Source organism: Neurospora crassa, linkage group III (assembly GCF_000182925.2).
Source record: "Neurospora crassa OR74A linkage group III, whole genome shotgun sequence".
Lineage (NCBI taxonomy): Eukaryota > Fungi > Ascomycota > Sordariomycetes > Sordariales > Sordariaceae > Neurospora > Neurospora crassa.
In genome coordinates this window covers 3,235,359-3,258,791 of record NC_026503.1, presented here as the reverse complement: position 1 = coordinate 3,258,791, position 23,433 = coordinate 3,235,359, and the positions used below count along the sequence as shown (strand labels likewise).

General features: G+C 53.0%; 5 protein-coding genes across 5 annotated transcripts; 3 read left to right on the top strand and 2 right to left on the bottom strand.

Annotated features, from left to right (window-relative positions):
• The first annotated feature begins 445 nt into the window (after positions 1–445).
• Positions 446–6,625, top strand: NCU00273 (hypothetical protein). Its single transcript, XM_952651.2, has 3 exons — positions 446–1,703; positions 1,768–6,185; positions 6,274–6,625. Exons 1-3 carry the CDS (start codon positions 890–892, stop codon positions 6,328–6,330), a joined length of 5,289 nt encoding a protein of 1,762 aa, XP_957744.2. The 5' UTR covers positions 446–889; the 3' UTR covers positions 6,331–6,625.
• A 269-nt stretch (positions 6,626–6,894) lies between these two features.
• cul-4 (cullin-4) lies at positions 6,895–10,491 on the top strand. The gene is made up of 2 exons (XM_952650.3): positions 6,895–10,134; positions 10,213–10,491. The coding sequence occupies exons 1-2, from the start codon at positions 7,073–7,075 to the stop codon at positions 10,268–10,270; spliced, it is 3,120 nt and encodes a 1,039-aa protein (XP_957743.3). The 5' UTR covers positions 6,895–7,072; the 3' UTR covers positions 10,271–10,491.
• A 2,344-nt stretch (positions 10,492–12,835) lies between these two features.
• Positions 12,836–13,623, bottom strand: NCU00271 (hypothetical protein; the record flags this gene model as incomplete). Its single annotated transcript, XM_952649.1, has 3 exons — positions 12,836–13,032; positions 13,321–13,330; positions 13,414–13,623. The coding sequence occupies 3 exons, from the start codon at positions 13,621–13,623 to the stop codon at positions 12,836–12,838; spliced, it is 417 nt and encodes a 138-aa protein (XP_957742.1).
• On the top strand, positions 13,573–16,670 carry NCU00270 (hypothetical protein). The gene is made up of 2 exons (XM_952648.2): positions 13,573–15,297; positions 15,421–16,670. The coding sequence occupies exons 1-2, from the start codon at positions 14,758–14,760 to the stop codon at positions 16,090–16,092; spliced, it is 1,212 nt and encodes a 403-aa protein (XP_957741.2). The 5' UTR covers positions 13,573–14,757; the 3' UTR covers positions 16,093–16,670.
• Positions 16,671–17,807: 1,137 nt separating this feature from the next.
• Positions 17,808–22,319, bottom strand: set-2 (set-domain histone methyltransferase-2). The gene is made up of 3 exons (XM_952647.2): positions 21,182–22,319; positions 19,468–21,068; positions 17,808–19,402 (listed from the first exon to the last, which is right to left on the bottom strand). The coding sequence occupies exons 1-3, from the start codon at positions 21,591–21,593 to the stop codon at positions 18,551–18,553; spliced, it is 2,865 nt and encodes a 954-aa protein (XP_957740.1). The 5' UTR covers positions 21,594–22,319; the 3' UTR covers positions 17,808–18,550.
• Between the last annotated feature and the right edge of the window lie 1,114 nt (positions 22,320–23,433).

Sequence of the window (23,433 nt, the reverse complement as noted above, 5' to 3'; positions counted from 1 at the left end):
TAGGTAATCTTAGGTACCAAGTAGGTACGAAAAAAGTGCATCTTGATGACCATCTGAAGGAAGGAAGGAAGGAACTGATGCTACTGCCTGGTGAAGCTATGACCACCTCTCATCACAGCTCCTTCTCTCGGTGGACTGCTGACTTTCCACTTTCGACAACAAAAACAACTGAAGTCGATGCGAACGTCTTGGCGCGCCGCAACACGCGGCAGAATCGCTCACCGCCAAACTTTTTCCAGCGTCCCGTCCCGTCAGACGGCCTGACAGTCACCACCGGGCATCCGTAGGCGTTGTACCACTGTAGCACCCGCTAAGTAATCGCTATAGAGGTACCTGAGTTGAAAGCAGCGCACCTCCGGGCAGGGCATTCCACTTCTGCCGCGCGGCACATGGCACCTATCATTGCCCGGCTGCCCGTACTTCCCTTAATTGACGACGGGCACCCGTCCTCGTCTCCAAGCAACAACTTGAAGGTGAAGCGCGTCACCAACTCGGTTGTCGCCAATCCGCAGTCCCCTCTTCCTGCTCCAACATCACGAACCACCTCCAACCCGAAAAATCCTCCAAACACGCGCCGGCTCGTGCTTGGACTAATTGGAACACGACAGGACGGACACCCACACCCACAAACCAGGCACCAACCCACCGAGATTCGAGATCCAGTTGCGCAAGAAGCGCTTCTTTGGATTGGGTGTGCGCATACAGAAAACGGAAGCGCAACCACGGCCGCCGCAGTCTTCCACACGTCTTCGAAAAATGCGCTGAGGCGCTTGATCACCACCACCACCACCAACACCACCACCGACAGCACGCCCATCCACCCTCGTTCGATCTCTTTCCTCTACCTACCTACCTACCTACCTACCTACCTACCTACCCAACGACAACTATGGCCGAACTACGTAAATTCGAATCTCTCTACGCCCTCCACACCGAGCTCCAGGCTGTCAGCCAGCAGCGCTATGAAGAACTCCAGACCGTCGAGCAGCTGCTCGAGCAGCACGCGGATTCCTTCAGCAAGTTCCTAGACAAGCCACCCCGGAACCCCACCAGCAGGACGGCCCTACAGAGTGGCAGGATCAAGGTTCAGGACGAGGAATATTCCGTCACCCAGAGCTTCATCAACGACGCCCTTAAGCTTGCCGATGAGCTCGATCTCGACGAAGTCGAGGCTGCCCGTGTCCTTCTCGATGCCGATGCCGAGGGCGACCAGGCCAGTTTCGACCGTCCCTTGTGGGTGTGCGGCCTCCTCCGCTTCCAAAACGAGCGGAGTTACCTGCTCGACTGTATGCGCCTTTGCATCCAGATAGCAAACGACGAGGACATCGACCCCTCGGTGCAGGAAGGCTTTGGCCAGGTTGTCGACGAGAGGATCTTTGGCATTCCCGCCCAGGGTAGCAAGCCCCAGGCCGGCGCCCAGAAATTCGTGCCCAAATGTGTGGCCGGACTCCAAGCCATCAGGTCGACTCTGCAAAGTATCGGGGAGAAGGTGGCAGCTCAAAATGTCCTGTTTCAGCCCAACGTCTCCAAGCGGATGGACCAGCAAGAACCGTCTGAGATCATGCGCCTCAAGCTAATAGAGCAACACGAAACCCTGTCCCTCATACTGTGTGCCGCAGTCGAGAAGAAGCAAGCCGAGTCCAAGGATTTCAAGGAGTTCATCCAGCTCCTGAGGAAAGTAGATAAATACGATCACCTTTTAGGTAAGCCTTCCTTGATCTCCATCCTCTCTGGACCTTGCAAGCAAAGACTGACACCTCACCCAAGTGCATCTCATCCCGGTACTTGGTGCCTATATCGCAACCTTTGGTTCCAATGTGGGTGGTGGAGACGTTGAGCCGGCACGACAACTGAACGAGTTTATCTGTGGAAGGACAGCCGAGGATGTCTGGGCGATACCGAGTCTCGGCGCTGCGGTGCGCGCATGGTGGATCGCCGAGTATAGCGGCTGGTATCACGATGATTACGCCGGCTACGAAGCGCGGGGCATCAACCTGGACAAGGAGGACGAGGAGAGGACAAAACAATTCATGGATGCCCTGAAGGACGGCGCCTTCGACTATCTTCTCGCCGTTGCCGCCGACTGCCATGCGCATAATCAGGACTGGCAGGACCCTACACGCTGGGGAATGCGTCAATGGTTGCAGCGCAAGACTACGCCTCTGGCATCTGAAGCTCTGCCCTTCGCGCCTCATTTCCACTCCTGTCTAATGACACACCTCGAGGTACTCATCGATGCTGCCATCTCCAATATCCCAGACGTTTTGCGTAAGTTGAGGACGGAGGAGGACGAGCAGCGCCAGTTGAGCCAAACACACGAGCAGGACCTTGATCTGGAACGCTTCCTCATGATCATTGCCTACGCCTACGATGGCCGACCGGACGCAGCCATGACTTTCTGGGAAGATACCGAAAGCAACCTCGCCGGCTTCTTGAATTGGGCGTCCAGGAGAGCTTCCACCCCTCTGGTCAGCGCCTTCTGCGAGATGCTGCAAGCTCTTGCTGCTAATGAAGAATGCGCGACAGCCGCCCACAACTTCTTGCTCGACGAAACCACTCACTCGGGGGGCAAGTTGAAACGCTCAGCCTCCTTGACTTGGAACCAAATCTTCAAGGAACTCAAGTTCTTCATGGAGAAACTCCAAACCAAGCCACTTCCCGCCCCGTCTCAGCTTGTCCGTCACCATGCAAAGCCCAGCAGCGATCAGGCCGAAACTGAACCTGAATCCGCCATGATGCTGGAGTGCTACCTGCGCCTCATTGCCAAACTCGGCTATGAAAGCCCAGTCGCCAGAAATCTTCTACTTCTCGACACAAGCGTGGAGCTACCCGAAACTCTGATCAGGCTTGCTAGTGCCCAGATACCCGGCCGTCTCCGGGCTTGTGTTTTCAATGCCTTCCGCGCCCTAATGCATCGCAAGACCCATCAGGAGTCGGAAATCATGTGGGACTTTATCGACCTTTGGCTAGTAGGAGGTTGGGGTCCCAAGGCGGACACACAACGAACCGTGGCAATGTTACAGCCCAGTCCTCAGGCGGTGATGGAGGCTATCTTGGACGACATCAGTGATGGATTTGAGCAGCCCGTTGCCTTTATCCAGTTACTTATTTCGCTCATCCAGCCCTCGATTGATGATGGAGAGCTTTGCGACAAACTGCCTTTCAAGGAAACGCTGGGCACCAGTAACCGACTGTCTGGCGTTGATGTCTATGTTGACTATGTCTTTGGTCTCGTGTTGACCAAGAAGGCTATGGATATCACCGATCCTATGCAGCTGAGGATCCTTCAGCTCAGCTGCCTGGAGTTTGCGCTTGCTTCTCTGGCATCGTTCAACGAAGACCTCATTGTCTTGGGTAACGAGAGCAACGTCAATGTTGATGTTGCCGTGTCTACGTCAAGCCTAGAAGCCTATGTGCGCCTGCACCCATTTGCCCGGGTTATGGAGTGGTTGTTCAATGAAAAGGTTGTGAACATTCTTGTCGACATCATCAACAGGGATACGGATGTGCTTGGACAGTCGTCCCACGATTCCCCCGTTGTTTTGGGTGTTCTGCGAGCCGTCCAGGTCATGATCAAGGTCCTTGAGCTACAAGACACTTATCTCGATCTCGTCCGCCCCCTTATCAAGAAGCAGTCTGGACAGCGAAGCCGCTCTGTCGCGAGTGGGGCTTATTCTGCTTTCGAAGATGGCATTATGAACCACCTGTCTCTCGTGGAGGATCTCGGCCGGTTCACCAACCTTGGAAACCCCGACCTCACCTGGGCTTCCCTTAAGCTCTTGGAGAAGATTTCGACATCCCCCGAGATCATCTCGGCCTGGGAACCCGATGGTCGTCATGCGCATCGCAACAAGGCCATTGTCCAGCTCGAGAGGGGTGGGGCAGGTGTGTCGATTGCCGCGTCTTTGGCCAACACCATCGCCCAGACGCTCGATCCTGTTCTGGAGGCCGAATCGCCGGATTACCAAACCAAGGTGTTCATCCTCGATTTCCTATACAAATGTCTCAAAGCCAACCCGGACAAACCCACCATCGCTCATCTACTCCTTGGCTTCCGCTGCGAGATCAACGGGCTTGCCATTGAACCCAATGGTGCCTTTGATATTCAGCGATCACTCTTCCATAGCCTGTTGAACGCGTTCATTGGCTTGTCAGTATACCAAGAGGAGTTGGGTATGCGAGGCTACCTAATAACTCTCAAGCGGAATATTTTGCGCATCTTCCAGATCCTTTGGAGCTCACCCCTTTCTTCACAGTTGGTCATGGAAGAGTTGCGAGCTACTAACTTCCTCTTCCACACCCTGCTCCAAGAGCCACAAGTCCAACCACACCTCAGGTGGGACGGCGTAGAAGCGGCTTCTCCCGAGTTCCTGGTCACGGACGCATCGCATTCTTATATCGAGTTCCTTGCGACGCGTGCCATGGCCTTTGAATACATTGCCAAGGAGCTTTGCAGTGTGTCCCAAAAGCGGATACCCACCGTCAAGCGCCAAATATTTGATGCCCTGCTGAATGGACAGATCCGGGCCGACGACGAGGAGCCCATCAACATTGCTAATATCTTTGACTTTTTCGACTTCCTCAACGTCGACTTTGTGGACATTCCCGCCCCGGAATTCGATATTTACAGGGACATCGACCTCACTCCATGCATCGAGGAGGACGCAATGACCGGGTCCCAATTTAACGTTCACAAAGTCCACGAGTTGGCCTTGCTCAAGCGCGCTGAGAGGCTCAACCGGGACAACCCGGAAAAGAAGGATAGCCAGGCCCTAATCACACAAGATGAGCTGGCAGCCTGGGACCGTGAGCAGAGTCTCTTGCTCGAATATGTCATCTACCGGAACCGCCAGAAGCAGTTCAGCGCCCACCGCCTTAAGGTACTCCGGGCGTGGACCAACATCCTGCTGGTCATGTTCGAGGCCAATGACTTCAAGGGCACGCCCAAGATCGCCTTCCTCCTGCAAGCGCTGCAGGCCATTTTGCCCAGCCTGGAGGCCTTCAGCACACTCAGCCCCGCCGAGGCTTTTGAGCTTGCTCGCGTTGCCAAGGTGCTACTCTTCAAGCTCGACCTCTCGGACAATACCGATGGCGCCACCGACAAGGACATTGGCAACCTCATCAGTGACAAGCTCTTTCAGCTTTTCCAAGTCTGCCTCACCTCCATCGCCAGCTGGGTCGGCAGTGCCGATTTGCGCGCTCTTTACTACTCCATCTGCTACCGGTACCTCACGTCGGTAGTCGACAAGACCACCGACCACACCGGCACCACCACCAGCAACGCCCTGGCCACGGCCCGCTCCCGCGCCATCAGGGCCATCCAAGCCTATGGCGACCGTCTCCTTAACGTCATCTGCGATGACGCCTACGGCTCCGACTCGACGTGCCAAACCGCGGCCATGATCCTTTTGGGAGCCCTCGTCCATCTCGATCACACCACGACGGCTTCCGGTCTCCAGCACACCAACGATCTAGACGGCTCCTTTGTAGTTACCACCCTGAACCGTCTCAACTTTATCGGCGTTCTCGTCGATTCTCTCAAGACCATTTTAAAGGATTGGTCTGCTGTCACCACTTCCCCCACTTCCTCCGTCGAACAGCAACAGCAACAACAGCCACCATCATCCCAACAACTCACACTCGCCACTCAATCACCCGCCACAGACAGCCAATATATCCTTTCCAAACTCTCTCTCCTCCTTGCCCTCTGTCGCTCCAAGCTCGGCTCCAAATTCGTTCTCCAGTCGAACCTCTTCCGCGCCCTAGAAGTGTCGGGTGCTTTCTCCACCGACCCAGAACTTTTCGTTCGTCAGCAACAACAAAATTCCTCGACAGGCTCGACGACCTATGTCCGCGCTTTGGAAAGGCACTATACGCTCCTCGTGTATCTAGCCAGAATCGTCTCAGCGGCGGTCATGGCCGGCAAGAAGCGCGGGAGTCATAATGCGCTGCAGGGACGCAAGTTCTTGCAAGGGGCTAGGGGGTTAGTGGTTCAGGTGTTGAAGATGAGTGTGGGGATTGGTGGTGCTGGGTCGGGGAACCTTGGCGTCTCGATGAGGGCGGTGAATGGAAGTGCGTACAGTGGTGCGGATAGGGATAGCCAGGCACAGTTGGAGTTGGAAGAACGCGTGGATGAGCTGGCGGAGGCGTTTATGCTTTTGATTAACGCTACCGGGTTTTTGGAGGTGAGTCTTTTTCCCTAATCCTGGCCTAATCCTACTGCATGGGGAGGTGACGAGAAGAGATAAGTGCTAACGGACGATCAACGAACAGTTCGAGGAAGAGCAAACGGCTGCTGAGAAGCCGAAGGGTGATCTGCTCTTTCACTAGAGGGTCATCAATCGATGAGCAAAGAGTTGTGGGTTCGCATGAGAGACCGGAAGTAGATGGGATGGAAAGAAGTGTGCTGAGAGAATGACAATGTTGAAGAAGAGGCAGAAGAAGAAGAAGGAGGAGGAGGAGGAGGAGGAGAAAAGATATGGGGTGTCATAGCATCGAAGAAAGGAAGGAAGGGATGGGAGTTTTTGTGTACTGGTCTTCAGTTAGTGTCTTTTTTAGGTCTACATCATTTGGCAGCAAGAAACTGTTTTTCGGGTGTCTGTCTGACAAGCATTTTGGCGTTGAGTTTGAATTGGATTTGAAGTTGATGCTTTTGAGTTCTCAAAACGAAGGGAAGGGGAACTAGTTGGAGATCGAACCGGTGTTAAAGTTAGATTGCTGTTAGCGCTGACATAGCGATGATGCTTAACGCGAAATTGCGCGCCGTTAACAGGTGGCCGCGTCCCACTTCTAGTGTATACAAGTAGGTAAGTGCCGTACGGTTATCGCCGTTGCCGCTGACACGGTGCCGGAGCTCCTCCTCCCCCACCTGGAATTGTTAACTCCGTCATGCCCCGGCTGTCTTGACTTGAACTTTCACTTCCTCCCACGCAATTCAAAGAAACTTGCTGACAACGAACAGTCCATAATCGCTTCGCAGTTCACGCAGCCTGTAAATATTGACAGCACAACAAGTATATAAGCCTGCCGCGCAGGCGAGAGGAGACGTTTGTTGAAAACGACTTGTCCATCGATGCCTTCGAACAGCACTGCCAATCCGTCCGAGTTGTCTCGTGACAACAACAACAACAACAACAACAACAACAACAACAACAACAACAACAACAATAACAACATCACCACGAGCCATCTTCATCAGCATACGCCATCATCACCGCCGCAAGCCACTCCGACCAAGCGCCGCTTCGACGACTTGAACCTGAAGGATAAAGGCGCCCAGCAGTCGCACCTCCACGCCGCCGCATCATCCACCACCAACACTGCTGCTCCCAACAAGCGCTCCCGCTCCGAACTGTTCGCTGCCTCTTCCGCCGTCCACCCGACAACAGCCACAACACCTCCTACCATGTCCGCCAAACTCAAGGGCAAACGCCCCGCTTCCGGACCGCCCGAGGTAATCGACCTCACCCAAGGAAGTAACAACTCCGCAGGGAGTTCGCCTGTCGCCACTTCTTCTCATTCGGACATACGAGGGCCACCACTATCTTCCTCGCACAGCACGGGCCGTACGTCAACAGCGCCGCTTAACCCCAAGGGCGGCGGCATGGCCACGGGCAAAACACCAGGGGGCACCAACTACCTCCAAACACACATTGGCGCCCGCCGCCTCGTCGTCAAGAACCTCCGCCCTGTCGCCACCCAGACTCAGACCGAAGAAGCGCACTATGCACGCATTCGCGGCGATCTGGATACGGCGCTTAGAGCTATCTTTAGCGGTCACGGTGCCGGTGCCGGTGCCGGTGCCGGTGCCGCTCCTGCTCTTGGGGGCTACAGTCCTAGTCCCGGCGGCCCAGGTGGTCAGAGCCGAAGCGGAGCGGCGGGCAATAACACCACTACGGGCGGCCAACCCATGGAGAAACTATACCGCGGGGTGGAAGATATCTGCCGACGGGGCAAGAAGGAGAGTGGGGAATTGTACGAGTGGTTGAAGGATCGGTGCAAGGGGTGGTTGAACAGTGACGAGGTGCTCAAGTCGTTATTGGCGGCTGCTCCGTCCATAGCTTCAGACATGGGAGGCGAAGAGGATGTGATCCTGCTCAGGGCGGTGCTGGCCGCTTGGAAGAGGTGGATTGCGCAGCTTTTGGTGATCAGATGGATCTTCAGCTACTTGGATAGGAGTTATCTACTTCCCGGTGGTAGCGGGACTAGCGCGGAAGGGAAGGGTAAGAGTGCTAGTGGAAAAAGGGAGGGGCCAACGAGTGTCAATGATATGGGCATCAGTGCGTTCCGCAGCGCCATGTATAGCTCGAGGAGCAGGAACGGCGCAAATATGCTGACCATCGGCGCACGGGTGGTTAATGCTGTGTGCGTGTTGGTTATGTTTGATCGGCTCGATGACAGCAGATTCGATTCGCAGCTGTTGAGGGAATCGGTGGCCATGTTGAGGCTCTGGGGCGTGTACGGCAAGGAGCTGGAGCCCAAGTTCATCAACGAGTCGAGAGAGTACGTGAGGAGGTTTGCGGAAGAGCGCAGCGAGTCGTGCGGGCTCAAGGACTACATTGTTGCTTGCGAGCGGCTGCTCAACAAGGAAAGCGAGCGGTGCGATGTGTACAACTTTGACAGCACCACCAAGCGCCAGCTCAAGGACGACGCGCACGACATTCTCATCTTCAACTATGCGGAGAAGCTGCTGGACAGCGGCAGTGTCGCAAAGTTGCTGGATGCAAACGACCTCGATTCCATCAAGGCCCTGTACGAGCTGCTAAAGTTGTCAGGTATTCAGAAGAGGCTGAAGGGACCGTGGGAGCAGTACATCAGAAAGGCGGGTGCGGCCATTGTCAGCGATACAGCTAGGGGCGACGAAATGATTATTCGCATCTTGCAGCTGCGTCGCGCGCTAGACGTAATGGTTCGTGATGCGTTCGGCAGAGACGAAGATTTCACGTACGGGTTACGCGACGCTTTCGGGTTCTTCATCAACGACAAGTCGGTATCATCGTCGTGGAATACGGGCACCTCGAAGGTGGGCGAGATGATCGCCAAGCACATTGACATGTTGCTACGCGGTGGTCTCAAGACGTTACCCAAGGCACTGTTGTCCGATGTCAAGGACAGGCAGGATGCCGAAAGGAGCGGCATTGCTAGCACGGCAGATGAAGATGCTGAGCTGGATAGACAGCTGGATCACAGCCTGGAGCTTTTCCGGTTCATCCAGGGCAAGGACATCTTCGAGGCGTTCTACAAGAAGGACCTCGCGCGCAGACTCCTCATGGGTCGCAGTGCTAGCCGTGACGCGGAGAGGAACATGCTGGCCAAGCTGAAGAACGAGTGCGGTTCAAGTTTCACCCACAATCTGGAGATCATGTTCAAGGATCAGGAACTGGCCAAGGACGAAATCGCCTCCTACAAGACCTGGCTAGCCGGTAGGGGCGAGGACTCGCCCGTAGCCAATTCGGAGCTCGACCTGAGCGTTAATGTCCTATCAGCCGCCGCATGGCCTACCTACCCCGATGTTCGCGTCCTGTTGCCGCAAAATGTGCTGGATCATATCACTACGTTCGACACGTACTACAAATCCAAGCATACCGGCCGCCGTCTGACATGGAAGCACAACCTCGCGCACTGCGTCGTCAAGGCCCGCTTCGACCGCGGACCAAAGGAACTACTCGTCTCGGCCTTCCAAGCCATCGTCCTCGTCCTCTTCAACGAAGCCGAAGAAAAGTCTCCGGACGGGATCCTCTCCTACGAGCAACTCGCCTCAGCAACGGGGATGCCCGACCCCGAGCTCCAACGGACTCTGCAATCCCTAGCCTGTGGCAAGACGCGCGTCCTCAACAAACACCCCAAGGGTCGCGACGTCAACAAGACCGACACCTTTTCTATCAACAAGTCCTTCACCGATCCCAAGTTCCGAGTCAAGATCAACCAAATCCAACTCAAGGAGACCAAGGAAGAGAACAAGGAGACGCACGAAAGGGTCGCGCAGGACAGACAGTTTGAGACGCAGGCGGCGATTGTGCGCATCATGAAGAGCCGGAAGAAGATGGCGCATGCGCAGCTAGTGGCCGAAGTGATTAACCAGACGAAGCAGAGGGGGGCGGTAGATGCGGCGGATATCAAGGCGAATATAGAGAAGTACGCTTTTTCCTTGGTTTTCCTTCGGGTACTGACAAATTTGGGAGGGACGAATGCTAACCTTTTGATTACAATTAGGCTTATCGAAAAGGATTACATCGAGAGAGAGGGTGGGAATTATGTCTATCTTGCGTAGATGTTGAGCTTGTGGGTAGGTAGGAAAGAAAGGGAAAGAGAGCGTCACTGAGTGAGGTTGAAGCATTTTTTTTTGGGAAGGTAAACTTGGTTTTAGTAAGTTTGTTGTATTGTGATTCTAACGAATGGCGGCTTTCTTGGTATCTGGGTGGGTTTTGGAACGGGATGCATACACGAACGAATAAGGGCTTTTTTTTTCACGATGAAATGGAAATGGATTCAACAATCATCCAGGACTCACTCAAGCATGTGATTGACAGCCAGCGCACCACCGACAACATCACCCATTGTTCAGCAACATCAATTCATTTCACTTCCACCCAGCAAACTGAGCCATGCCCAGGGAGCACGAACGGGCAAATGTGGCAGCCAAGCTCACGGGTGGCCGACCGGTCAGTTACACAAAAGAAAAGAAAGGAGGGATCCCACTGCATATCTTTTCAAGTACCTACCTGGCTGATGTCGAACTGAACCACTCTCACCTATTCTTAACCCCCTTCAGCCCGTTCAATGCCCGGCCGGTCTCAGACACACGCATATGTGCATCTGGCGGCGTTCTGTTGTATACGATACGGGTTCCAGACCCAGACTTCGTACCTCCGGGGTGAATGCAGTCGCGGGCGCGGGCGCTGACATGATTGATGCGTGATTAAGTCTAGGGACATGTGTAGACGAGTGGTTGTTCGGAAAAAAGGGATCATGACTGAACCATGGGTTTCCAAATCTCGAGAAAAGTAACGGATTTCCATCTCATCTCATTTCATCGGGATCGACAGAGTACATGCTTGACACTTTGCTCTTTTCAAGAGCACGAAAGATGACCAGATCACAAAGCTGTGTTCATGGAAATATGGTAACCTCTCACTCAGACAGCCGATGACGAGGAAAGGGTATGTACGGTCTTCTCTCTCTTTCCCGGACCTAAGCCGGGGGGGGGGGGGGGGGGGGGGATCCGATCGTCTCGCTAGAGTAAAAGAATGGCCCTTTTTTTTTTTTTTTTTTTTTTTTTTTTTTTTTTCATGATGATCGATAGACTTCCTATGTATGTGGTGACGAGCGACCTGGGACCGCGCGAAGTACTACTACTGTACTACTACGGAGCCATCAATATGTTTGTTGCTTCTTCTTCCGAATTTCCTTTCTTTGTTTTCTGGGGGGCCCCTTATTATTCGTTTTTGTTTGGAAGAATAACCAACCAGACAAACATCACCGCATTCTCTATCTATTCTCCGAAGACCAAGACATCTTGTCGTGATTATTAAACTATTTTTACCCCACTGATTGATCATCTACCAACATTTGCGAGAAAATGCCTATGAACACTTGGATTATAAAGAATTATATCGACACATATTCCGCATTCTCTTCAAGGGCGAGCCTCGGTTATGTTATCATATTGACGTTGTGATAAGTAGGGCACAGGCACGCTGGACGTGCGGAAACCATGTGGTACTGTAGAGAGCTCAAACGGGAAGGGATGGACTAGGTAGACCTGATCAAGCGCAATCTATTTTTGATGATAATTTGGCAGCCTTTCTACACATACACATACACATACACATACACATACACATACATGTACCCTGTCCCGCTGTAAAAAAAGAATTCATAGTCCAACCCCATCGCCTTGCCTCAATGCCGAACGAACGTGGCCCAGTGGCACACACCCGAAGGCGTGGTGATGATGGTGTCTTCCGGGGGGGGTACGTAGGGTACCGCAAAACATTGTTGGGGTTACGGGGTACGGGTACGGGGTACCTTGACGAGCTACCTATGTACGGGCGGGAGACAATCAGCGAGATTGCGAGATTGGGAATCTCTCTCTCGCGCCACGGTCCACCACACTACACTTGAGAGGATCAGAAGGATCATTCCCGCTTTGTGCTGCTGATCCCCGGAACCGGCCGGATCTACAATGGAGGCTGAGGGTGGTCTAGACTTTTTTCCGTCTTTTGTTTCTCTGTTGTGCGAAGGATCGTTTTCAGACGACTGTCAAAGTCGGAATGTTAAGAAGGGAAGAACAAGGAAGCCGTGGCTTGTCAAAAAAAAAAAAAAAAAAAAAAAAAAAAAAAAAAAAAAAAAATCAGACAGATGTCCTGTCGCACCAATAATGTCGTGCAAGCACAGGACTCGAACTTGAAAACACCCGAACGTGGCAAGGTGTGAGGTACACAGCAGACGGAGCTAGAAGGACTGATGGGAAGCTTCCACTTGGGAGAGAATTTCCCCCTCGGATGGAAGACTGTATTTATTCGCTGTGGGCATCCGCCGGGGTGCAATTGGGAAAAGTCCGAGGCCAACGAAGCAAGTGTGTTGATGATTGATTGCTTCGACGACAGTGATGGGAGACGGATTCGCTTACAAAATCGATTTGTTTACACGCACGGACGCACTCGCTTGGCAGCAGGTGCTGATGAAAAGCCAAATCTCGCTTATGTGCCACCTCGTACCTGCTTTGGGGTTTGCGGTCGCCAGTGAGGTGGTGGCCTTTTCTTCCATCTTTGGCCCCCCTCAACCACCGATCTGGAAGTCAACTGAACATCGATGGCTTGTACCTGCGTCTGATCTAAATCGGGTTCATCATCCAGTTGATGCGATGCTGAACCCTACCAGGTACCACTTCCACGCACGCACGCACGCACGCTGAATGGGCCGTCGTCCGTCTTTGGCTTTCATCGCTTCGTCCAATGAGATGACAACTGAAGTTGTGGGACTTGTTCCCAACCTTTTCTTTCGTACGTTCCTCCCGTCGCTTGCGCTCATCTGGAGGCTGAAAGAGAGCCACCCAAACGCCACCAAACCACCACAATCAACCACCATCAATAATTGTCATTAACCGTTTACGACTTCTTTCCTCTCTTTAGCAAATTTGATTGGTCCACCGAGTTCACCCAATGAGAGCTAGGTATGGAAGGCTGATGGAAGCAATAAAATGCACAAAGTCGGCTTCATGTACCCGAGCCAATGCGCAGCCAGCAGCAACAGCGACAGAGATGCGCAAGACAGGTCCCCTGCATTATATACGCTGTATCGATGTATACCTACACGTACATGGTACAGCCTATACATATAATGTAGTGTACGTACCTTTTGTTATACATAAAATGCGCCATTCAATAATTGATCACCACGCTTCTCGCCTACCCACTTGCTTGCATCGGTGTAACCAAGCCCAGCGGTCCAAGCTCTCGTCCCGTTCGTTGGTGATGGCCTCTTTCGGGACCCCTGTTGACCATCCTCGTCGTCCACACCCCTGCTCCACTCCGCATGCATCTCCAAGGTACGAGACAGAGATCCCACTCTGCTTGTCTCAACATCGAGGTCCGTTCTCGAGTAAAACACCCTCGAGGCCATCACCGGGCTTAGCATCCACCATGGTCGGCTTATTCAACGTCTTGGAACGAACTAGTGAAGAGAGAAGGTTGTCGAAGCTCGAGGACGGCACAGAGGGACACAACAAGACAGCCACAACGCCTCAAAAAAAACACCACACCACCGTCAACAAAGAAGCATTGGGGCTGGCCTCTCTGCCACTTTACCCCTGACCCAGATCTTTTACAGTAGCAGCTTTTACGCACAGCACTAGTGTAGTGCCACCCCCAATGGGAACATTAGCACTTGTCCGACTGCCTTTTTTGTTTAATTTCCTCTTCCAACCCTCTCAGCCCTCTTTCAGTTGTTTTCCTTCGAGCCATTTCTCTTCTCCCTCTATAATATCTCTCAACGTGGTGGACAACAACAGACAGGACAGGGTACATGGCTCTGCCCTGCTCTCAACACCATTATTCATCTCCGCAGCCGAGCCAACCATCCATCCGGGCGAACCAAGTGTCCGCACTCCGCTCGCCCCCAGCTTCCATTCTGGCCAGAACACCCGCAGACCTTACGCCCTTTTTTTTTTCTGCACTGCTTCTGCAACCACCGTCGGCATTGCACCGGTTCTTCGTCCCCATTGGTGTCCCATTGTTCTGTTCCTCGTCTTATATTTACCCGCCTACCCATATCGGACCATTTCCCTGATCCCGCCCGCCCTTGGGCCTTTCTTCTAAGTAGAGCCCACGGGACGCTGCCTTTGGACTGGACCAGACAGATGCCAACATTGGATTGTTAGCTCCTCCTCCTCCTCCTCCTCACCCCCATCCCGCCTTGTTGGGCCGGCGCCATTTATCACCCATCACTCCCCGGTCTCCCTACGAGGAACTGGACCGCTGCAGTGATATAAAGACGGGAAAGACATCCCCACTTGCGCTTCCCTTGCTCGCTCGCTGCTCTCATCGCTTAACCCCCCCGTCCTGGTCATCAACATACGAAGGGAGATCGACTAAACCATACCGAGACATACGCGCCCTAACACCGATCTGTCTGTCTGACCCGGCCGATCAGGAAATTTTCAGTCCTTCGTTTTTACATAGCCTACAACTCGACATCTGTGTTGTTCCACAGAGTAATGTACCACCAACTGCTACGACACTCTGTTACAGCCGTGACATGATCATGTACTCGTTTACCTCCCGTTCTTCACAAAAGACTCAATGGGTTGTCGTCACCCTAGTCGTCCTGCTTTGCCTTGTCAGCCAGGTAACAGCGCGGGCGCTGGCTATCGAAATCAAGGATGACTTGAGCGACTCCATCGACTTCAATAATGCACCGTTGGATATCGACACCTCAGAACCACCAACCATCGATGAAGGAGAATGGATCTTGCTATCACCGGAGGAGGCGGAGTTGAAGCATGGAGGGTTGAGGAAGCGTGAGGAAAAGGAAATCACCTCCGTGGCATCCGGCTCCGTGACAACCACCTTCCAAATCGCCGTCTCTACCGTCACCGAGAAACCCACGGGTACTACTTCCACTTTCACCGCCGCCCGGGCCGAAGAGACCGCCGCCGTATCGAGCTCCCTACCCAAGTTCTTTGACGGCAGTTTATCCGCCAACTTTGGTCCCAACAGCAACTGCCCGGCTTTTCTCAACTCTTTTCTCAACAACCAGACTTTCAACCAGTGCTACCCCATCTCGTTATTGATGCAGGTGTGTACCACGTTCCCCGCTTTTGTTGTTGTTGTTGTTGTTGTTCTTGTTGTTGTTGTCCTTCTCTTCTCCTATTATCCATATCATACAATAACTAACATCCCTTCCTTCCCCTTCGCGCAGGGCTCCCAATCCTTCTTCCAAGCCCAACGCTCCCTCGTCTCGCTCACCCGCGTCCTCGACGCCTCGTGCTCTCCCAACGCCAACTTCTGCACCTCCTACCTCTCCTCGCTCGCCTCCGACCTGATCTCGGACGCCAACTGCGGCGCCGAGTTCCGCGCCGGCCACACCGTCGTCCGCGACGCGTACGTCGCCATGATCGCCTACGCCCCCGTTCGCTCGGCTACCTGTCTGAAAGACACCACCACCACCACCTCCTCCTCCTCCTCTTCTTCTTCTTCTTCTTCAGAAGTAGTCGAAGGATACTGCTACGCAAACGCCGTCATGAACTTTACCAACCCTAGCTCCGTCTATGTCTATCACCTGGCGCTGAATGTCAGTTTGCCCGGGTCGACGGTGCCGACCTGCGATGGGTGTCTGAGGGAGACGATGCAGGTCTATCATGCGGCTGCCGCCGACCGCAAGCAGCCCGTGGCGGGAGTTTATGTGCAGGCAGCCAAGATGGTGAATGTGGTTTGTGGCGTGGGGTTTGCTAATGAGACATTGCCCGAGGAGATAGTGTCGTCGTCAACGAGCGGCGGTGGTGCAGCAGTCACATTGGGGTCAAGGAAGCTGGGGGTGGTGGTGGTGCCGGTTTTGACGACGGTGGTGGCGGGGTTGGTGTGGTTGATATGATATGATATGAGAATTGAAATGATGGAGCTGCTCTGATCGTTTCGAAGAGGGCAGGCAGGTAATGCTCGTCGAGACGGAACCAAACACAACAACACTTAATGGCTTTTTGTCTAATGATAATCAACGGTATATATATAGGTACATATGAGGGGAGGAAGGGCATGATACTCTGGATCTGGACCGGATGGGATAGGATTAGGAGGCTACACTACGGTGCTACAGCAGCAGCAGCAGCAGCAGCAGCAGCGTCGAAAGCCAGCAAAGGAGTGGGAAAGATAAAGATTGACGGAAAAACGACCCGGTTTTTGGTCGCGGCTTTTGACTTTTCTCTGGTAATTTGGTTCTGGTTCTTGGATATACCTTTTTTTAACGACCTGAGGAGACGGCGCTTGATAGATACCCTTTTCTTTTTCTTGCATGGATATATTCCAATATTAGCAACCTCTTGGATGATCACCATCTACCTTCTCTGGGAAACATATAGCCAATTACAGATTAGTTGAACAACCTGCCAGTCAAAACGCTCTTGATTCACGGTCTGCAATTTTCACGTTCCATTACTTGGTCGTGTTGCCTCGTCGGATATGCATAAGAGCCGAGTACGTTTGAAACTTGTGTTTACGTGAATAAGTAGACGAAGATCCACCGAGATCTTCGCAGAGCTCATGCTTACAAGCACGAGCGAGCGAGCGAGCGAAAAGACTTCACCGCTATGATCAGACTGTCCCCCGAAAATTCCCGTATCCACCCAATAACATTGTTGTCAAATACGTTCTACTCATGAGAGAATATTTTCTAGATTCCATGTTATCAAACAGCGGTATATTCCCTCGTTCAACCCACATCACATCCCCAATCGCCGTGAGTACAACGAAATGGCAAGCGTATCGATGTCTCCCTCTCTCTCTAGCTTATTATATCCCCCCAGTTCGCCAAACGGAGTCCAAGTTTCCCACTATGTCTTTTATCTCTTTCCTACTTATCTTCTGCCATGTGCCTTTTCGCACCAGTTTGCACTCGCCCGTCTGTCCAGTTCCAGTCCGGCTGCCTGTTTACCACTTTGCTTGCTTGCTTGCTGGCTCGCTTGCTTGCCCCTAATGAAGAGCAAAACAATAACAATGAATACCATGAGAAACCCAAACCGCAAGTGATGAAAACAACAATGCCATGCGATAGATTTCCACAAGGAACTACTACTGTGTACATATATAGGCAAGATCAAAAACGCGAACGAACGCCTTTGTTTCTCATCTCACTCCGGGTACTTCCCAAAAAAAATAAAAAAAATAATAATAAAAAAATAATAATAAACGCCGTTGCCGATTAATGCTTTTTCCATATCTCCGATTCCCATTTTGTTTTTGAGACCTAACGCCTTAAAAAGAGAAAGAGAAAGAGAGCAACGAAAAAGAAAAGAAAAGAAAAGAAAAAGGGAGAGGGAAAGGAGTTGGTGAGACAAAGAGGGAGCTCTGTATGAGTTTGAAACAAGCAACCAAGTAGGCATCTGCCACCCAGGTCCACTGTAGCCACACGTCTGCTATTGGCAGATATCTTCACTGTGAAGTCCACCTGTATCATGGTTCCTGTAGATATACTTTTTTTCAACACCAGCTCCTCCAGCGATCAGCTGCCAGAAGCTGCCCGGCCGTTTGGGATGTAGCGAGGATGGATGTATCTGCTATCATTTGTGTGTGTGTGTGTGTGTCAATCCACCACCACCACCGCCACCACCACCAGCAGTGTCGCCACCACCATCACGACCACGTCCGTTGTCAAAATGCGGTATTGCGTTCTCTACCAATAAAAAAAATTCCTCCAAGGCAATACAAGGGGGCAGGTGCGTGTGTGTCCATGACTGAAAAGTCAGCCAGCAATACTGGTACCCCTCGTCCACCAATTATAGTAGCCTACCGCCTATATGTTGATGACTGTCGAATTGTCCCCAGCACCGGCACATCCATCACCCAATCCGTCATCGATCTAGACCTGAATATAAAGATAAACTTGTTGCTGATGAAAGTGGAACATCGTAGGAAAGCAATAACAAGAGTCCATGCCTGTCTGTCTGTTCGTCCACCTTTCCTCGGACATTAGACGTGCTGAGAATGATAACTCAGGAAACCATCAACCCTTTGGACCGTGTACCGACCGATTTTGGATATATGACCAACCGACCAACCGACCCACCAACATGAACCGGATAAACGAGTACCCACCAAACCAACCACTTTTCTAATGCCAACCAGCCAACAATGATTCCAGGGCGGTTAGGCGGTAACCTTTTCATGCAACGAACCGATAAGGAAAGAGCCATTCAAGCATTTCCCTTGAACTGTGCCTCTCTGTCCATGATTTGCTTTCAACAACCATTGGACTCTTTTCCACACACCCGGAAGAAGAAAGAAAGAAGAAAGATAAAAAAAAAAAAAAGGAAAGAAAAAGAACTTATAAAAGATAGCTAACGACTGACGGGCTCCTGTTGTGCCATTTGCTCATGACTCTTCTCATCACGACCAGCGTCCATCCCATTCTCATCGGAAACAGCAGGTGATGCCTCTGAGGTATGGTGGGCCTTGGTCCCATTTACTCCGTTCACCTTGCTGGTCGCGACAGCCGCTCCCTGAACAGTAACACTCACCCGGCGCTCGGCCTCCTCGTCCTCCAGCCTCTGCGCTTCTTCGTTCTCCCTCATTAAGGCCTCCTCTTGCTCGCGCATTGATCGCTCCTCTTCGGTGAGTGGAGTATCTGTCGGCGGCGGCGGAGGGGGCGGAGGGCTGGGGATCGAGTCTTCGGTTGTCGAGTCCTCCTTGGCTCGCTTCGGTGAAGGTATCGCTTCGGATGCCGGCGCCGGAACCTCTTGCTCTTCCGCACGCTTCCTCTTGCGGTCTGAGCTGGAGGTGGCAGGAGTATTCTCGCCCTCATCCTCCACGTCTGTAAGGACAATATCGCCATCGGCGTCGGGCTGCTGGGTCTTGACGGTGGCATTGCTGGCGCCGTTACGGCCAAGTGGTGACTTGGCTGAACCGCCGTTGGTAGGCGATGGGGCGCCGGAAGATGATGGCCCGGCTTTCTGTGCAGCGCGCTGCTCGTTTTCCCTGTGCTTGACCACAGCACGATCAAAGAAGTCCTTGACAAATTTCTTGATCTTCCTTGCCTGGTTGGAGGAAATGGTCGTAGGGTCATCGACACGGTGGTTCTTGTAGTCGGAAGCAACCAGTTTCTTGTTGATCTCACGGCCAAACCGCTTGAGGTCTTCCTTGGGAAGTCTTCGGTGAAACTTGTCCATGACGTATTTCACATGAGGAAAGAGCTGAAAGTACTTTGTTTAGCGTCACCGCAATAGGAGGGGCAGTTGGCTTCCGGGATTGGACATACCGTGTTTTCGTAAATCTTCATCTGTTTCTCAACCGGAAGAGACCTCCACTTCTCCTTCTTACCATTGTCTGGCACGGGTGTGTTAGATTTAGGGGTTTGGTTCGCAGAATGGCGGGGCGTCGGCTCCTTGGTCAAACTGTCGATGATATCCTGCAGAGCCTTTTGGTTTTGTTCCACCTTGGCAGAGGGCTTGGGCACGTCGACAGCAGGCGTTGTAGGTCGCTGCCACTGGGTATGGCCGCTCTTGTCGTAAAAGTAGTATTTGCCTGTGCTGTCAGTGGTGACAAACCATCCTGCAGGAAGATTCGTTGGAAGCTTGCGTGGTCTCTGGTTGTTGAAGTAGTTCATGTTCCGTTGGGGAATGTTGCTGCGGGGACCCGTGGGCACAACCATGTTCTCGAACGGATTGACAGGTCTTGAGGGATGCTCCTCATGATTGACGTTGCGGCGGTCATCCTCAAACGAATTTGTGGTTACGGGAGCGGAGGGGTCGAGCTTCTTGCGCGGGATGCGATAGGCTGTCTCCAATTTGCTCCATTCCTGAAGCAATCGTTTGGACTGCGACGCGACATCCTCATGGTCGGAATGGGTGAGGGGCTCGACGGCGGCTTCGATGTTGGAATCGGTAATCTTGTTCTTGGTGATGCGGGGGAGTTGGTACAGGATATCGAGAATCTGCAGTACGACATTGGTGTCTTCCTTAAAGGTGTTGAGGGTTGTCTTCAAAATCTGGTATCCGTGCATCTTAACAACCCGGTTCCGGACATGGTCATCGTCGGCATTCTGAAGGCGGCCGAGCAGCTTGACGGCAATCCATTTCTCCTTGCACTGCATGAGCGTGGCCATGACCTTGGTGACACCCTCTTCATCGAGGCCACGAGGCTCGAAGCGGTTGATGTACTCTTCATCGTCCTCGGTAGCCTTCTTCTTGCGGGGCTTCTTGACGGTGGCCGCCACCGCCGTGTCCCAGCTGTCTCCATCTTCGATACCAAGCGCCTCGATGGTGGCAGGCGGCAGTTTGGTTGCACGCTCTGTTTGCGTTTTGCCGCCAATGAAACCGGTGCAGTTTGGTTCACCGCAGTAGCAAGGCTGCGGGTCGGCGCCATAGCGGTCCACGTTGTAGTTGAACACCAGTTCCTCACCAGCCTTGATTGCGCGCCCCGCAAAAATGCCCATGCGCAGCTTGTCACCAACCACCCACTTGTCGACGTAGCAATTAGGATCGCACGAATGGTTGCAGAACCTGCCGAGGTTGCCCTTCTTAGTGGCATCAACAAACTCGGATTTGGTTAGTGACATGAAATAGAAGTGCTTGATGCCCTCCTTGTCGTATTTGACCATGCGGCTGCGAAATGTCGGCTCGTTGATGACCTCGCCAATGTACTCGAAAATGAAGTCGTTAACTTGCAAATCCGTGTTTGCCCGGAGGCCGAACCCCTTCTTTTCCGTCTTGATGACCGATACGTCGGCGTACTGTTTTCGCTGAAAGCGCTGGTTCTGGCATCCGCTACCACAGTTGCAATCGCCGTCAACGCACTCCATTTTCGTGGCCCGATTAATACAGTCTGAATCTTCCCCGCACGCATGGTTCATATCACCGCCTATACGATGAGCCAGGTGTCAGTATTCGGTTAAGGGGGGGTGTCGGCGGGCGGGCGGGCCGGAGGGGACATGACGCTAGCGGCAAGGGGACGCCGAAGATATTTTCACTTACGCCATTCTTCCGCACAGTCACAATCCAACGCATCGTGCTCGGATGCACCCATGTTCTTTGAGCCATAGAGACAGTCATGAATGACCTGGAAATGTGTGCATGCCTCTTCCCTCACGTCGGGGAGATGGTTGAAGAGCACCGGTTCCCTCTTCATGTTCTTCTGAGACGCCTTTCGCGAAGGCTTTTGTGTCGGGACATTTTCGCTGGGAGTTGCTGTGCTCTCACTCGCAGCCTTGTGCTCGTCGGGCGACATGCTTGGGGGTCTCGAGATTCCGGTCTGGGAGCCGTTTGGCGTGGCCGCATTGCCGGCGTTGCTGGCGCCATCCCGTTTTAGCTTGGAGCCGTTCATCTTGGAGTGTTCCTCCGACTTTGATTCCTTGGTCGAATCCGGTGAGTGATGGCCGTCCTCCATGGTGGATGCAGCAGCAGCTGGGGTCGCCCTGCGCGCACCCGAATAAGGGACTGTGAGTAATGGTTCGGTTGTGTGTCTGTGTGTCGAGGGCACTTGGCGCACGTTTGCTGTACGAAGGTCGCAGTCGAGGAAAAAACTAAGAAGGTGCAGATCGAGGAGGCAACCTAGGGAAAAGGAGACGGTCGGCGGAGTCGGTAGGATTAGGCGCAAAGGTCATGAGAAGGTGAGAGTGGAGCGAGCGACGGGCTGAAAAGAAGGTGACGTCTCGTCTCAGCGGCAGAATGATGCAAGTTGATGTGGCCGAGTACCTGTGTAGTCGGCTAAAGCAAAGCGTGTGGTGCTTCGTGGTGCTTTCGTTGGAGAGGAAGGGAAGGAAAAGGATGCCGGTCGCTGGTGCCGTTATTCTTCCGTTGCCGTTGCGGTGTTCTTGTCTTGGCTCCTTGATCTTTGCGACAGCATGCTCAACTGCGACTGGACCGCTGGCTGGCGACTCGGATGCTGAGAGGGTTGGAGGCGACGAACTGCCACGCTTCAGATGGGCTGAAGCAATTATTCAGTTGTTGACTGTTGGATAATGGCCCGGGGCAAAGAGAGAATCGATGGGTCGGCGACGACGGTGGACGCAAGAGGGAGCTGTTTGGGGCAGACGACGCGCAGGTCCGAACCAGAGAGGGAGTCGCTGTTTCTCGGCGTTGTGCCAGTTGCAGTCAGAATTCTGAGAGTCTGGGGACGAGCGTAGCAATGGGAATTGTTCGTTCGCGGCGTCTGGCGCTACTGCCAATTGGTATCGGCGCATGGTCAAAGAGATCGCCATTCAAAAGTCCAGTCCACTGGAGTCGGCTTGTGGCAGGCAATCCAGCTGAGGCCGTGCCACCGTGAGCTTGTCCACCTTGGCTGGTCTGTCCGGCACTGTGCCGGTGCTCATTGGTCTTGCCTGCCGCAGACTACAGACTTCTGCGTTTCGCTTTTGGCAGCCTCGGCAGCCCACGACGGCCCGGCAGCTGAAAACCAATTGGCATTCGGCAGCTGGCAAGGCTATGCTGACCCCACCATCAATTGGCGGCGCAATGGCATGGAATTCCCATTCGACCAGCAAAAAGTTCATCACTTCATCACATCAATGGACATTGCCGTTGGAAGTATCGGCCTTGGGCAGCGATTTTTTCAGCCATTCGACATGGGTGAAGGCTTGTCTTCAGATTCAATTAAGATTGCGAACGGTCCGGAATTGGGCGGCCTTGGTGTCAAGTGTCTCGTCCACTGTGGACTCGTGATGGAGAGAGAGAATGCCTCGAGCAAAGCGGGAGTCTGGGGATATCCGGATGGGGAAGCTTAGGATCTAGGTTCCGGATATGCTAAACCCAACCCTCCATGTCATTTCACGTCTCAACACCGATGACGTCCGACAACCTATATGAGCCCAAAGGGTCTGCATTGTACTGGCGTTTCCGTCCCAACCTGTGCGGCCATCGCCATCTGTGGAACAACAACCACATATCGTGCCCCCTCTTCCATCGGAATGCGAAACTGCTGCAATTGCGTGGCGCTCTTGATAAAGCACTGGTTACTTTTCAAGCTTTATACATTGCCTTTAGGAAAAGGTACTGCGGCGGATGTAGTGTCTCTGACGGTTTCTGGCTTCGATATATGCTGTATCTGATCTCATATGTCAGGGACCCGCCGGGCTTGTCTTTGTGTGCAACGTCGTTGAACCATGCTCTCCCTCCTTTCTGGAAGGACCTCCCATACGTAGCACGTCGCCTCGGACCAAAAAGACAAAGGAATAAATAAACAAGGAGACATGGAACAGGGCGAAACGCATAAACACTACATGCAACCC

Excerpts from the sequence above, each read along its gene's own strand:
- NCU00273 (XM_952651.2), top strand. The coding sequence starts at position 890 with ATGGCCGAACTACGTAAATTCGAATCTCTCTACGCCCTCCACACCGAG. Across the intron at positions 1,704-1,767 it reads TAAATACGATCACCTTTTAG|TGCATCTCATCCCGGTACTT; the intron begins GTAAGCCTTCCT and ends ACCTCACCCAAG. Across the intron at positions 6,186-6,273 it reads ACGCTACCGGGTTTTTGGAG|TTCGAGGAAGAGCAAACGGC; the intron begins GTGAGTCTTTTT and ends ATCAACGAACAG.
- cul-4 (XM_952650.3), top strand. The coding sequence starts at position 7,073 with ATGCCTTCGAACAGCACTGCCAATCCGTCCGAGTTGTCTCGTGACAAC. Across the intron at positions 10,135-10,212 it reads ATCAAGGCGAATATAGAGAA|GCTTATCGAAAAGGATTACA; the intron begins GTACGCTTTTTC and ends GATTACAATTAG.
- NCU00270 (XM_952648.2), top strand. The coding sequence starts at position 14,758 with ATGATCATGTACTCGTTTACCTCCCGTTCTTCACAAAAGACTCAATGG. Across the intron at positions 15,298-15,420 it reads CCATCTCGTTATTGATGCAG|GGCTCCCAATCCTTCTTCCA; the intron begins GTGTGTACCACG and ends CCCTTCGCGCAG.
- set-2 (XM_952647.2), bottom strand. The coding sequence starts at position 21,593 with ATGGAGGACGGCCATCACTCACCGGATTCGACCAAGGAATCAAAGTCG. Across the intron at positions 21,069-21,181 it reads TGACTGTGCGGAAGAATGGC|GCGGTGATATGAACCATGCG; the intron begins GTAAGTGAAAAT and ends CTCATCGTATAG. Across the intron at positions 19,403-19,467 it reads TGAAGATTTACGAAAACACG|CTCTTTCCTCATGTGAAATA; the intron begins GTATGTCCAATC and ends AAGTACTTTCAG.